The 14,815-nt window shown below is 52.1% G+C and overlaps 1 protein-coding gene across 18 annotated transcripts in view; it reads right to left on the bottom strand.

Annotated features, from left to right (window-relative positions):
- Positions 1 to 14,815, bottom strand: part of MYT1L (myelin transcription factor 1 like) — a 396,883-nt gene that overhangs the window by 106,079 nt on the left and 275,989 nt on the right. For all 18 annotated transcript variants that reach the window (XM_061426756.1, XM_061426757.1, XM_061426755.1 and 15 more), the window contains one exon: positions 3,300 to 3,649. In XM_061426756.1, the coding sequence (XP_061282740.1) occupies positions 3,300 to 3,649 (350 nt within the window). The remainder of the gene's footprint in view (positions 1 to 3,299; positions 3,650 to 14,815) is intronic.

Below are 14,815 nucleotides of genomic sequence, written 5' to 3'. Positions count from 1 at the left end.
AACAGCATCCTTTTGGTAGAAATAGCCTGAGGTTTTACATCCCCGGTGAGGCCGAGGGCAGCTCGGCTTCATCCCTGCAGCTCCCAAGCAGCCCTGGCCCCTCTGGCGGGGGCCCTCGCTGGTGTGGACGGGCCTCCTGAGCAGCCCCATGGTGCCCCCCAGTCCTCCTGGCCCCACACGCTGCCTGCCTTGCCACCTCCTCTCTTAACCACTGGCCACTGTCCGCGCTGTTGGCTCAGGAACAGGCTAGGCCCCCCTCAGAGAAGATCCGCTGATGGCCGGCGATGCAACAGTCACCAAGAGTGCCCACCAGGACAGGCAACAGCACCTTCGAGACGCTGACCCAGCGCTCTGGTCACCAGACACCAGAGGCACTTTGCCCAGGTTTTCAGAAATGCCCAGTCTCTGCCAATACACGGAGGGGAGGAACGCACGCTCTGTGGGGGTGCCCTGCAATCACACCGAGCTTCCCACATTACAGACGTGGCCGTGGGGGCAGAACTCACACTGGCTGGTGGTGATCCTGGCAGCAAACTCAGCTATCAAGTAAAACAAAATGCACGTGGGGAGGACGGAAAAACAGGAGCAGGCGGGCACACACCTTTCAAAGCCTGCCTGTCCTAAGTGGCCACAGCTAGGAGTCTGATCACGTGAAAGACACGGTTCATCAGCCCGGCTATGTCTCCTGGGGTCTAACCTTCCTGAAAATTCCTGGCCCTGGGGTTAGGGAATTCCTGCTGTTCAGTCCACTTGGCAGGTGTTCATGGGGGTAGACGGGGTCTTGGAACGCCTGTTCACAGGCTCCTGCAGTGGAGACTTCTCTCCAGGATAGAGAAGCTCTGTGGAACGTTCTCCAGGAACCAGGCCTCGGAAGTGGGCTCTTCTTAGGAGGGATGCATTTGTTTGACTTAGAAATCAGGCGAGCCTGTGATGCCCCCAGCCCAGAGCTTAGTGTAAATCAGAACCTTGGTGCTGGGTCCGTCAAATGGGCCATCTTTGAGGTATTGACTCTTTGGGACGTAGGATTTGATGAGAGCCTGTCCAAGAGGGAGTAACTGACTACACTTTACTGTCAAACTATTTGGTCACACTGACATACTTGTCGTTTAACAGAAGAGGTAGCCCAGTGATCCACAGGATGGGCAGCCTGGCTGAACCTCTCATTAGTAGCTCTAGTTGATTCCTTTCAAGTTCACGTAATCAATGATTCTAACTGGGGCTCAGCTGGGGAATCCAGAGCTGAGCATGAATTCTGACACCAGGAGCTGGCAGGCAATCATTTATCCTTCTGCTGGGCCTTTTCTTTCTGGAACCAACTTCCTTACATGCCTCTGCCATGGACTTGATGTTTGCAGAACACTGACTGGGTGCTGGGTGCCAGGTGACGGCGCGTGCTCAGACACTATAACCATGCAATTGCTTCATGAACCTTGTTTACGCCCACTTGACTTTTCCTAGAAAACTCTCTCTAGCTTTGCTTTCTCACTTTTTAAAGCAATTCTAAGTGTTCAAGTCCGAGCAAACAAACCCAATACAGTCACAAGCTGAAGCCTATTGTTTCAATAAGGCTCTGTTCACTTCTGCAAAATATGTTACTTTGCATTTTTAAAAGTAGATTATTTAAACTGTAGCCCTAAGTAAGCTAAAATTGTCAGTCTAATTCTGGCAGACGGAGGGCAGAATCTACACTCTGATTAAGACACTTGGATAAATGAGGCTCCCGTGTGTGCACATCTCTCCCACCCTCATCCATCAAGCACCCAAACTTTTGCAACTTCAGATGTTCATGTCTACTGCTTTCGAAACACAGAGAGACAGTAGGGAAGAGCAGTATTTTACACCATCTTCATACGAAGCCGTGGTTAAGCTGCAAATCATGAATCAGCCTCATCAATGGATGGTTTCGCCCAGAACAGTACACATTGAATACAGCGTCCAGAAATGATTTTCCAAATTGGTCAGATCTCCAACTTTCCCATTCCACAGTTTTATTACCCAGAGCTGCTGTTTTTAATTCTCAGCATGGAAGTTCCATCTTCTCACCAATGACAGCACAGTCTGCTCAGCAGAGCGCGGTGTCTGCAGGTGGGGGTGCCCTCATGCTGATGCCCAGGCTGCCTCTGCACCACGAGACAAGGAGAATAAGCTGGGGAGACCCTGCTTCAATCCATGAGGTTCGTGTGTGTGTGTGTGTGTGTGTGTGTGTGTGTGTACAGGTACCTGTAGGTATGCCTGCATTATCCATGTAAATGTGTCTAATGGTTTTCATAAGTTCCTTTCATAAGGACCTAACTCATGACAGCAATCGAGGATTCTTTCACAAAAGTCAGGTTTCCTGGAACTAACCCGTATGATCTGTGAAGGAGGAATGTTGATTTGTGTCCACACCGAGGGTTAGCCATAACCTGCCCACATCGACAGGACCTGAAAATCTCCCTCCACTGACGGACACCACTGTCCTTCGTGTCGGAAAATTAGCGCTTCTCCAAATTCAGATTCTCGAAGAGATTTGACCCCAAGGAAGAAGCATAGGGGGAACAAAAAGATTTCTTTCACTTTTTAAAGCGGTTTGCCATTTCTCTGAGGCAAACTCCAGGGCAGTAAGGACTAGAACTAGACTCTTCAGAAGCCTCCTGCTTCTCTCTAGAAAAGAGACAACTTCTGAGAAAGGACTGGCGTTTGAACTCTGGTCTTTCTGAGTCTGACACTAACAGAAAGCTGGATGTAAAAGCAAAGCCATCTGAAATTTATGGCTCCAAAGATGCCACCACCCGGCACAGAGGGCTTCTGACCTGTCCGTCTCACCAGATTAGAAACACAGTTCTCCCACACGGAAGCAGACAACGGGTTGATCCATCACTTCACAGAGTTGTGTTCCTCCCCGACCCCTGCCCGGTGGTCACTAACACAAAGCCTCAGCAGATGCAGGACAAAGCCTGCTTCACCAGCTCGTGCGCAGGGGTCACACCGAGCTTCCAGGTCCCGTGGAGGCCCGCGGCTGGGCCACGTCCACCCCACCACCCCCAGTGTGGCTCAGCACAGGACCTCTCGGGGGGGAGCACCTGGGGAAACGCAGACTGAGCTTTCTGGATGAAAGCGGCCAAGCTAAACAAACGAGCACACCACAGACGTTTCAGCAAATTCAGGGATGACCACTCTGAATAACGACTTGACTGAAACGGCACCTAAGGTCTAAGGGGTGCTTGACAGACTTCTCTACACGGAGAGTGAGAGTCAGGCAGCCCGCTGTGCCTGCAGCGCTGCCCAGCCGCCTGAGCCCAGGGCCCACAGAGGGTTACCGTTGTCCTCGTCGTCCTCGTCCTCCTCCTCGTCCTCCTCGTCCTCGTCCTCCTCCTCCTCCTCACGGTCCTCCTCGTCCTCGTCCTCCTCGTCCATCTCCTCCTCGTCCTCGCGGTCCCCGTCCTCATCCTCCTCCTCATCCTCCCTCTGCTCCTCGTCCTCGTCCGACTCGTCCTCCTCGTCCTCGTCCTCCTCCTTCTCATCTGCGTCCTCTGAGCCGTCGCTATCGTAACACTCGTCCACCGACGAGCTGTCTGCCTTCACCGTGAACGGTTTCCGCTTGGGAGCAGGCTCTTGGGGCTGTTTGTCTTGCGTTTTTCTTTTTTTAGCCAAGGGACAACCGTACACACTGTTAAAAAGACAGAGAGAGAGAAGACCTGAGTTACTGTTGCTGAGGGTTGGGGCTTCGAGAGTCGTGGTTGGAGAGGCTGAGGTTCAGCACAAGTGCAGAGAGGGTGCGTGCACATGGGCTGTCACACGTGTGCAGCACCTGTGCACGGAGCAGCGACACACAGAAACCCAGCGGGGGAGGGTCTCCTCTCTCAGACGTCAGCACCATCCCCGTGATCGCCCGGGGACCCTCGCAGCGTCCCCAACATTACGAAGCATGTGCGCATCACCCCGTAACTGACAACACGAGTTCACTAACTGTCTCTCCAAATACACCCGAGTGCACCCGAGTGTAAAACACATTCTGAAAGTGAAAGCTGCTCAGGCATGTCAGATTCTTTTCAACCCCGTCGACTGCAGCCCATGGTGCCCTCCAGGCCAGAATACTGGAGTGGGTAGACTATGCCTTCTCCAGAGGATCTTCCCAACCAAGGATCGAACCCAGGTATCCCGCGTTGCAGGCAGATTCTTTACCAGCTGAGCCACAACGGAAGCCCATGCATTTAGAAATAAGAATTAGTTCTGCACATTGCATTAATACATATACATTATTGTGAAATATGAAAATATATACGTTGTGGAAAAGCTCTGGATATATTTGGATTTGAATATTCTCAAGATAACACTGTATGTGTAGACAGAATGACCACTTTGAGAACACAGACCATAACATTTATCGATGAGAACAAGTTTCAAAGTCTACAGAAGTTGTCAGCCCTGCCCCGGCACTGCAGACAGCACTCGGCTTATCTAGCATCCAGCACTGATCATGCTGAAATTGCCCAAACTTGGGTGAGACCCTTAGGATAGGCATTCATGACATTTCCTTGGAAAAAAAAATTCTCCAAAGTGCTAAATATAGTCCTTTTCTTCCTGGAAACCCTGTGCGTGTGTGTGTGTGTGTGTGTGTGTGTGTGTGTGTGTGTGTGTGTACTACAAGGAATGAGAAGACTTACAGGGAAACTGCTGTGGGTGATTATTCCATGTGTCTAGAATGAGGAGTGTGACCCCCACTAATAGCTGAACACTGTGGCAGGGGATTCCCACAGACCATGATCAGCTTACTTTTGGGACAAGGAATTCATTCAGTCATAACCCACCCAGTGCATCATTTTCTTGGCAGCCCCCTCTGTGCTGGCCTGTGCTGGCAGCAGACTCAGAGGTCAAGGGCGAAGATCCACCTTTCAGGTCACTTTTGGTCCGACAGGACTCGGCCCTGGCGGGAATTCTGCTTCAGGAGCTCTGATCACTGTTTGCCACGGTGCACCCAGCACCTGGGGGCAGGGGCACCCGAGGGCAGGGGCACCCGGGGGCAGGGGCACCCGAGGGCAGGGGCACTTATCAAGAGGTTGTCGAGTGACTAGACACAGAGTGACAGACATGTGACTAAAACACAGAGAGAGAGGGGCCACGTCACAAGGAGGGGCGACAAGTCAGGGGAGTTGCGCACCTCCAGGAAGAGGCCCCGAGACGGGCCTGGAAGGTCACACGCAGGAGACGGGCCTGGAGGGCCACACGCAGGAGACGGGCCTGGAAGGCCACACGAAGGAGACGGGCCTGGAGGGCCACACGCAGGAGACGGGCCTGGAGGGCCACACGCAGGAGACGGGCCTGGAAGGTCACACGCAGGAGACGGGCCTGGAGGGCCACACGCAGGAGACGGGCCTGGAGGGCCACACACAGGAGACGGGCCTGGAGGGCCACACACAGGAGACGGGCCTCGAGGGCCACACACGGGAGACGGGCCTGGAGGGCCACACACAGGGGCCCGGGGGTGAGCACGGGGATCTGAGAGCTGAGTGGGGTCGGAGCAGCCTGCGGGCTGCTCAGGGACTCGGGGTTGAGTGCAGCAAACAGGAGCTACTGAGTTCTCTCATGTAATCAGCGGCGTGATCATGGCTGCATGTGGGAAGGTGACGCAGGCTCGGTGGGGAGGACATGGTGGGCGGGAGGGATGCGATGGGAGAAGGCAGCAGAGCCTCCCCGTGAGCCCAGTGTGATGGGCCTTCTGCCTTTTGACTGTTCTCATCTCTTAAAAACACAACAGTCAACCCCAGGATAATATTTATTGGAATCAGAGAAGCTGAAGGAAACACATACTGGTCTAGAGAGTGTTGCTAATAGGAAATAAACAGCTATCTGAGATTTCTCTTATGGGAATATTTACATGGATTTGGGGAGAAGCTGTGTCGATAATCTGGGACAAACATTCCATTGCATGAATGGCCACATCCTCTTGGCTTCCATCCCTGACAACTGGTCAGGTCCAGTTTCCATTCCAACCCACGTCTTCCAGATGTGGTCCTGGATTTCAGTGGACTTGTTGATGTATTCACTCTGTGTTTATCTGAATAAGTCAGTGAGTGTAGCAATAAGGAGTCTTGTCCTTCTGGGCTCTGTTGGTGAACTTGTGGCTCACGAGGACTACTGTTACCTCCCCAAATCTCCTCTCTCTTGTCTCTGTCCATCAACAAGTTGTTGGGTGTTGATAGTTTGTTGCTGAACCACGAAAGACGCTGGGATTCTTGGCCTCTGGAGAAGAAGAATTCAATCCAGGACCAGAGATGAGCCTGATCGCTCAGAGCTTTTGTGTAATAAAGTTTTATTAAAGTATAAAAGAGATAGAGAAAGCTTCTGACATAGACATCAGAAGGGGGCAGAGAGATCAAGGCTCGTCTCTGGCCCTGGATTGAACTTTTCTCCTCCGGAGGCCAAGAATCCTGGCATCTTTCATGGTTCAGCAACAATCTTTCAGTGCGTCTGCCCTGCATCAAAGCTACATGCACCCCAGGTGTTCACGGGAACAACCAGCCAACATGCTGTCACCCTCAGGTTCATTCTGATGCAGGCAAATGATGGGAAACCAGCTAACCTTGATGTTACTCAGAATGGCCCACCTCCACTGGGCAATGGGAAGGTCTGCAGATGGTGTGAACCCAGCATGACGGTGTGATCTCCGCACACCGGTGTGAACCCAGAATGATGGTGTGAACCAGCACGCTGGTGTGGACCCAGCATGCTGGTGTGAACACAGCACAATGGTGTGATCTCAGTACACCGGTGTGAACCCAGCACGATGGTGTGATCTCAGTATGCCGGTGTGAACCCAGCACACCGGTGTGAAGCCAGCACAATGGTGTGATCTCAGTACACTGGTGTGAACCCAGCATGATGGTGTCAACCCAGCACACCAGTGTGAACCCAGCAAGACTGGACTTCTTGCTGGTTCTCCCCTCTGCTACCCCAAACCCACAGAGGCTCAGACCTGAGATGGTGGGATTGTAAAGTTCAGAGCATGGGAATGAGGCTGCCTTCTCTTTTTACCTGGATTGGCTTTATTTCTTTCTCCTGCATTTTGTAAACCATCTGGATTCATTTTTTCCAACTTTCTGGAATTAGTTGGCCTCAAGCTTCCAGTGTCTTCTGCCAGTTTAACATGGTTTGATGCTCAGTTTTTTTTTTCTTTATAGCTACTAATGTAAACTATAAATAAAATTGTGCTCCACCTACAAACAAAATCAGGCTGTGAGTTCCTGGTATCGATTTTAGACATGACAATCAAGCCCCCAGGCCAGATTTTACTTTACTTGTGTCAAACAACTCCTGGATTAAGTGAAAGTGTTAGTTGCTCAGTTGTGTCCAACTTTTGTGACCCATGGACTGTAGCCTGCCAGACTCCTCTGTCCATGGGATTCTTCAGGCAAGAATACTGGAGTGAGTTGCCATTTCTTTCTCCAGGGGATCTTCCCGACCCAGGGATGGAACCTGCATTCTCTGCATTGCAGGCAGCCTTTACTGTCTGAGCCACGAGGGAAGTCCAGACGCTGTGGCTGCATGGGCCAGGATGAAGACCCCTCTGTGATCAGCAGACACCTTCTGATCGACGATACCCAGTGGTCTGAAATATTTCCAAGTGAAGACTTTGGAGGAAACCCTGGGACACGCACAGGGGAGCATGGTGCCTCCTATGCCAGCACGTGGACCCCGTGTCTGCTGAGGGGCGGGGCAGGACAGGACACGCCCAGCTGGGGAAGCACGATGTCTGCTTCTCTCTCACCTGTGGCGGCTGTGGTCCAAGAGCTGGAGAAGCCAGACTGCCTCCCAGCTGCTGCCTCCTCCAAACTCACCTGGGCTCATGTCTGACAATACATACGGTTCTTTCTAAAAAACAACATCCTCCGTGGTCCTGGAATGTCTCAGCAGGACAGAATAGGCAGGAGAGTCTAAGGGAAAAGTGGCAATCTGGTGCCAAAAGGAAGCCCCAGGTATGAATGCGGCCAGCGCCAGGGCTGACCCTCACCACCCGCGGGCAGGTCTGGGCTCCTCCAGGGCTTGGCGTTCATGTCAGCATCGTGCCCCTCACTTCGGTTTATCAGCATTGCCATCAGCCTCCACCAGGCATCGGCTGCCTTTCCCACAGCTGCTGAGGGAACCTCGGGTGTGAGCGTTACTCGAGGAACGTCGTTGAATGAACAAATCAAGGTTTTCTCCACTTATTAGTAGTGAAAGCACTTACCACATCCTGGCATGATTATGGCTGACTGACACACTGTCTTTCTCCTTTGCAGGACTGAGCCGTCGGCCGGAGGTTAACAGCTTGTTCTATTTTTAGAGCTGCAGTGTCTAATAGAGTAGCCACTACTCACACATAGCCATTGAAGAAAATTAAAGGAGATTTTGAAATGAACTGCTCAGATGCACTCGTCATATTTCAAGAGTCCAGGAGCCATGGGTGGCTTGTGGCTATGTCAGCTTGGACACAGTAAGTTCTGGGTAAATATCTGCTGAGTGAGAGCCCTGTGGGAAGCACCTGGGCACTGAGTGGGGCTGAGCTTCAGGGGGCGGCTCAGTGTCCTGAGAAGCCGACAGCAGGAAAGCTCAGCCTTCCGGTCCGGTCCCTCGCGGGAACAAAGCAGATAACCATAGCAGAAGCAGACTCGGCCGCTCTGATGGACAGGGCACCACGCGAGAGCTGAGATGCTTCAGCAAGAGGCAGGTCAGGCCTGCAGGCTCTGCCCAGGCTCTGTCTGAGCTGGGAGGCAAGGCGAGGCTTGGGCACTGTCCACAGGGTCCCCAGGACTGCTCCTCATGCCCCTGCACCCCCTCAGTCTGCAGCACACACAGCACCCGGAGGTGACCACAAATGCACCCTGCGTGTCCTCCGCACGGTGCAGACTTCAGAGCGGCAGTAGGTGTGATGACTGAGGATCGTGACAGCACGTGCAGCGGCGAGCTGCGTCCGCGAGCTGCGTCCGCGAGCTGCGTCCGCGAGCTGCGTCCGCGAGCTGCGTCCGCGAGCTGCGTCCGCGAGCTGCGTCCGCGAGCTGCGTCCGCGAGCTGCGTCCGCGAGCTGCGTCCGCGAGCTGCGTCCGCGAGCTGCGTCCGCGAGCTGCGTCCGCGAGCTGCGTCCGCGAGCTGCGTCCGCGAGCTGCGTCCGCGAGCTGCGTCCGCGAGCTGCGTCCGCGAGCTACTGGAAGTCACGGACGGAGGGCTGCAGCCTGAACCCTGTGAACCCAGGCTTTGACGCTCAGCTACTCTGTGCTTCTGGGCACCTCGTACATCCTGCAGTCGCTGTAGTGTTTCCAGTCCTTTTGATGTTAACTTGATTTAAACCACGTTTAGTCTTTTGTGTAAGGCTGTTCTAGACAATTGGTTACTTGCCACAAGACCTCGCCGTGAACACACATATATAAAATACGGTGTACGACATGCTCTCAAGGCTGGTTTCCATGTTGCTTTTAATGGTATTTCCCTTGACATTTTCACTTCTCCAGTTTTCATACAAATGGGGACAGGGGCTCTGACACTGAAGAACACACCTGCCGGGTGTGCCCCGTGCCCAGCTCACCCATCACAGCTGCTGGCAGAGACCCAAGGTCTAGGATGAGGTGGATTTTGGAATGATGGACATCCTGTGTAAACATGATTCTGGAGTGCTGGGTTCTGCTGTCAGCCCAGCACTCACAGAACATGTATTCCATGCCTGGTTTCCCAAAATCTTTACACATATGGATCCAGTAAACCCTGCAGTGACCCACGGGGACGGGTGCTCTTTTAATTCCGTTTTCAAGAGACAGATACTCAGGGATATATGCTGAAAATCTCAAGGCTGAGTAACCCCAGACAAGGTATTTGACCCCCCGCCCAGGCACGGTTCACCATGTCTCGGTTTTCCGGTCTCCAAAGAGGGAGACACATGCCCGCCTCTCTTACTGGGGTGTGGCGAGGCCTCATTCACATGGTGACGCTTCTGGGCTCCCCACAGGTTGTGCTGAATAACTAGGCTGAATGATTCATTTGTGCAGGAGACGTTTTGAGCAGCGCAGAGGGCCCTCATCTCTCAGGACAGGAGTAGACAGAGCTACCCTCCTGGAGAGGATGGGGGTCAGACAGCTTCACAGAGGGCCCTCTATGGAGGGGGCAGGAGAGACAGAGACAGAGAGACAGTGCAGTGCGGCTGCTCAGAGGCACAGAGACGGCCCTGGACACAGAGGCGCCCATCATGCTGGTCAGCCGCTTCCTGGGGGCACTGGGACGAGATCAGGAGAGCGGTGGGCTCACTGAAAACCCTTCCTAAGGCTGCAGTGTGGAGAAGGGGCTGGACTCAGGAGGGGACTGGACTCAGGAGGGGACTGGACTCAGGAGAGAGGACCGGACTCAGGAGAGGGGACTGGACTCGGGAGAGGGGACTGGATTCACGAGAGGAACTGGACTCAGGAGAGGGGACTGGACTCGGGAGAGGACTGGACTCGGGAGAGGGGACTGGACTCAGGAGAGGACTGGACTCAGGAGAGGGGACTGGACTCAGGAGAGGACTGGACTCAGGAGAGGGGACTGGACTCAGGAGAGGACTGGACTTGGGAGAGGGGACTGGATTCACGAGAGGAACTGGACTCAGGAGGGGACTGGACTCGGGGGAGGGGACTGGACTCGGGGGAGGACTGGACTCAGGAGAGGGGACTGGACTCAGAAGAGAGAACTGGACTCAGGAGAGGACTGGACTCAGGGCAGGGGACTGGTTCAGGAGAGGGGACTGGACTCAGGAGAGAGGACTGGATTCACGAGAGGAACTAGACTCAGGAGGGGACTGGACTCAGGAGAGCGGGCTGGGCTCAGGGGTGGGCTGGCTTGCATCTTTGGTTTGTGGGGTCACTGTTCAGTGGGATAGAGCTGGCTTCCTCGGGAGGGTGGAAAGAGAAGACAGCTTAGACAGACATCCGGGAACAGGGGTGTCTGAGCCGAGGGAGGGGAGGAGGGTCAGCAGAAGGAGATGCAGAGGACAGGGAACCATCCAAGTGCCCAGGGCTCTGAGGAGGTCTGCGCTGGTCCCCAGCAGTTGCAGTGTGCTGGAGCGGTGGCCGTGGAGAGACCTGCAGCTCTGGACAGCGCTCAGTAGCCTCTGGGAGGCCACCAGAGCAGGAGAAGAGTGACCAGGAGAAGAGTGACCAGGCCAGGACGGGTGTTGTACTGGGACCTGGGTTTTGATGTGGCCTGGAAGGATGGGCCATGTCTACACAGACAGCAAGGGTCCAGCCATCACGCACGTGGAGAGTCTGTGAGCAGCATCGGAGCTGCATCAACACAAAAGCGAGTCTGCTGAGAACACGTGCTTAAGTAACTTGCTCAAGATCACACAGCTATTCAACTTTGGGTAGCTAATTTAATCCCTTTCAGCCTCAACTTTTCCATCTGTAAGACGGGCACAGTAATTACTATTTTAGGCTTTTGGCAGCAAATGATAAATATAAAAAATATATAAGATCCCTTCTGATCGTGTGGAAGGGCCTCTCATTTTGTCATTCTCTCCTTCTTCTTCTTGTCTTATGTACAGCTGACATTCCTTTTCACCACTGAATTTTTGAATGGTTATTCCTACATGTCCTTAGAATATATAAAGGCATTTAAGAATACTTCAGAAGTAATTTAATTAACTGAATTATTCAATTAAGTGGCTAGCATACCAGATGTCTGTCTGATATCTTTCCAAGAACATATATATTAATAAAACCAATTCAGTTTTGACTACATATTGACATATTCCCTTAATGTTTTTCTTTTATTCTCTGTATACTCTTGTAAGCAAGAGCCAGACTGATTTGAAAAGTATATATATTTTAAGTTAAACGTGACACAAATATTCTGGGAATTTTAAGATGTTCAGTGAAGAATTTTTCAAAATGTTTTCTTGACCCTATTGCTTTAGAGAATTAAAAAAATCTGTTTCTGGAAGGCAGAGATTTGCTTTACTTTTTTATATAATTTTAAATGATGTAGCCTGTTATTAAATATTTATTGCCTTGAATGGCAGCTTAAAGATTCAAATAAAACACAATCACTATGTAATTTATTTTGACTCAAAAAGAACGCTTCCCCAGGGAAAGGCAGCAGCCTGGTGGGTCCCTGGCCCATGGGGGAGGGTGGGTGGAGGCGCCCAGGACCTGGCCCGCTTTTCCCAAAGCCCATTCCAGGAGATGAGGTTATCTGGCTGCTGAGATTGTTTCTCGTATTTTAAACACTTCCTGAAGTTCTTACAGTGCGCTCCCCTTCGTGTTCTTTTCACCTGAGTTAGCTTGTGTATCTCTGCTCTTCCAAAGCCCAAAGGACTGGACTGCAGCAGCCTTGCTGTGAGTGCAGCAGCGCCCCCGCCCTCCCCGCGCCCCGCTCCGTCCTGCCCCCGCCCCTCCCCCCATCCTCCTCACCCCTCCCCCTCCGTCCTCCCCAGCTGCCCCTCCATCTTCCCCACCCCTCCCCCGTCTGCCCCGCCTCGTCCTCCCCCGCACCTCCCTCGGTCCTCACCCCGCCCCTCCATCCTCATCTACTTCCTCTATTCCTGACCCTTCAAGATCATCTCAATCTGCTTTCTCCTTAAAGTCCTTCCAGGTCAGTCTAGAATTCAGGAGGCTCTGTCTTTGATATTCCATTGTAAATGAATATTCCGTCTGTAAATGAATGGACAAAGGAGATGTGGTGCATATACACAATGGAATATTACTCAGCCGTAAAAATGAATGAATGAAATAATGCCATTTTTGGCAACTTGGATGCAACTAGAGATTATTATACTAAATAAAGCAAGTCAGGCAGAGAAAGACAAATGTCATATGATATCACTTACATGTGGAATCTAAAAAAAGATACAAATGAACTTATTTCCACAACAGAAAGATTCACAGGCATAGGAAACAAACTTCTGGTTACCCAAAGAGAAAGGTGACGGAGAGGGATAAGCAATACACACAGTGCTGTATACAAACAGGTGAACACCCACAGTACAGAACCCGGAACTACATTCAGTGTCGTGTAACCGCCTATCGTGGAAAGAGATAAGAAAAAGAAAAAACACGTAACTGAATTACGTGGCTGTATAGCAGAAATCAAAAGAGCATCGTAAATCAGCTGTACTTCACTTATGAGAAAGACTGATAGGAAGAGCCAAGAACCAGGCTATATAAGGGTTTATGATTTTGCCCGCGGTGTCTTTGCCCCAGGGACAAATATACAAGCAAATATATGCAAATGCAAAGCTAACGATTTCTTACTCTCCCTTAAATATATACTAGAGTTCTCCTTGAGATGCTCAGGACAGAGTACTTTGTCTTTCTAGGGCTGGTAAGAAATTATTCAGTTGTGGAGTAGTGAAAATTCTGGTAGTTGAAGGATGGAGCTGTTCACATGTTCAGCTTGGGATGGAGGGTATGCACGTGAACCTTCCTAGCTCAGACAAATATGACCGCTCTTGGGCTCGTATGTAAACACCTGGTAGAAACACAACGAGCTGTTCATCACGTAATATATGCACAAACATGCAGAATATGCACACGCATAAACTCACTCTGGGGAACATCCGTCTCTTACAGAAATTAGGAAGCTTCTTAAATATGCATTTTCTAATCATTTACTGCAAGAGATGGCAAGCCACTCCAGTACTCTTGCCTGGAAAATCCCATGGATGGAGGAGCCTGGTGGGCTGCAGTCCTCGGAAGCGACTGAGCAACTTCATTTTCACTTTTCACTTTCACGCAATGGAGAAGGAAATGGCAACCCACTCCAGTGTTCTTGCCTGGAGAATCCCAGGGACGGGGGAGCCTGGTGGGCTGCCGTCTGTGGGATCGCACAGAGTCGGACACGACTGACATGACTTAGCAGCAGCAGCAGCACTGCAAGAGAAATGCAAGCTCCTACCCCACATAGATGTTCAGAGCTGTCCTGTGGTCTGTGGTCAGATGCGATCACCCACGCTCAGGGTGCTACAGGCCTAGACTGTAGTTTAATGGGCATCAGGCTACAAATAATGAGCCTTAAAATCTGGTCATCATCAAGAGGATTCAGTATGTTTTCTCCACGAAACGGCCTTGCTTTTAATTTTTTTTGGCAATGGGTAGTTACAAGCGGTTGAGTCTGCACTTTTTCATTGTTGTTGACGGAAGCATCAACTTACAGGGACTTCCCTGGTGGCTCAAATGGTAGAGAATCTGCCTGTGATGCAGAAGACTTGGGTTCGATCTCTGGTCAGGAAGATCACCTGGAGAAGGGCATGGCAACCCACTCCAGGATTCTTGCCTGGAGACTCACATGAACAGACGAGCCTGGAGGGCTGCAGTCCGTGGGGTTGCAAAGAGTTGGACACGACTGAGCGACTAACACCCACATCCCCCCACGCATCAACTTATAACCAGATCCGGTCTGTATGGCTTCCCACTCAGGGTTCGGATGACAGCTCACCTGGACTCAGCTATTTTTACTGCAGTCGTTTTCATTTCTAACAGCCATTGGAAACGTGAGGTCCCGCTGTGAGAACAGGTTCCCTGACTGTGTTTGCCGCATGGCTCTCAGACGCGCCCTGTGTGCAGACGTGACCAGGGCCCAGCGCCCCTGCCGGGCTGGCCCTGGGCACAGGGTTCCACCCTCAAGGACTGGGTCCCGCTGTTCCCAGCTCCACAACCCTCATTCTGAACGAGGATGACGGGGGTGCCCTCGGGGGGCATGCCGAGCCCAGCTCTGACAGAGGCTGTGACCCTCTCGTTAGAGAGGGCGTGGCAGAAGCCGGTGGTGTGGGCAGGGGTCCCACAGGCCATTCTCTGGGAGGCCTGAGTGTGCTCGCGTGCGTGCGTGCGTACGCGTGCGG

This window comes from Bos javanicus, chromosome 8 (genome assembly GCF_032452875.1).
Source record: "Bos javanicus breed banteng chromosome 8, ARS-OSU_banteng_1.0, whole genome shotgun sequence".
Taxonomy (NCBI): Eukaryota; Metazoa; Chordata; class Mammalia; order Artiodactyla; family Bovidae; genus Bos; species Bos javanicus.
The sequence above is the reverse complement of the archived record's forward strand: the minus strand, read 5'-3'. Positions and strand labels throughout refer to the sequence as shown.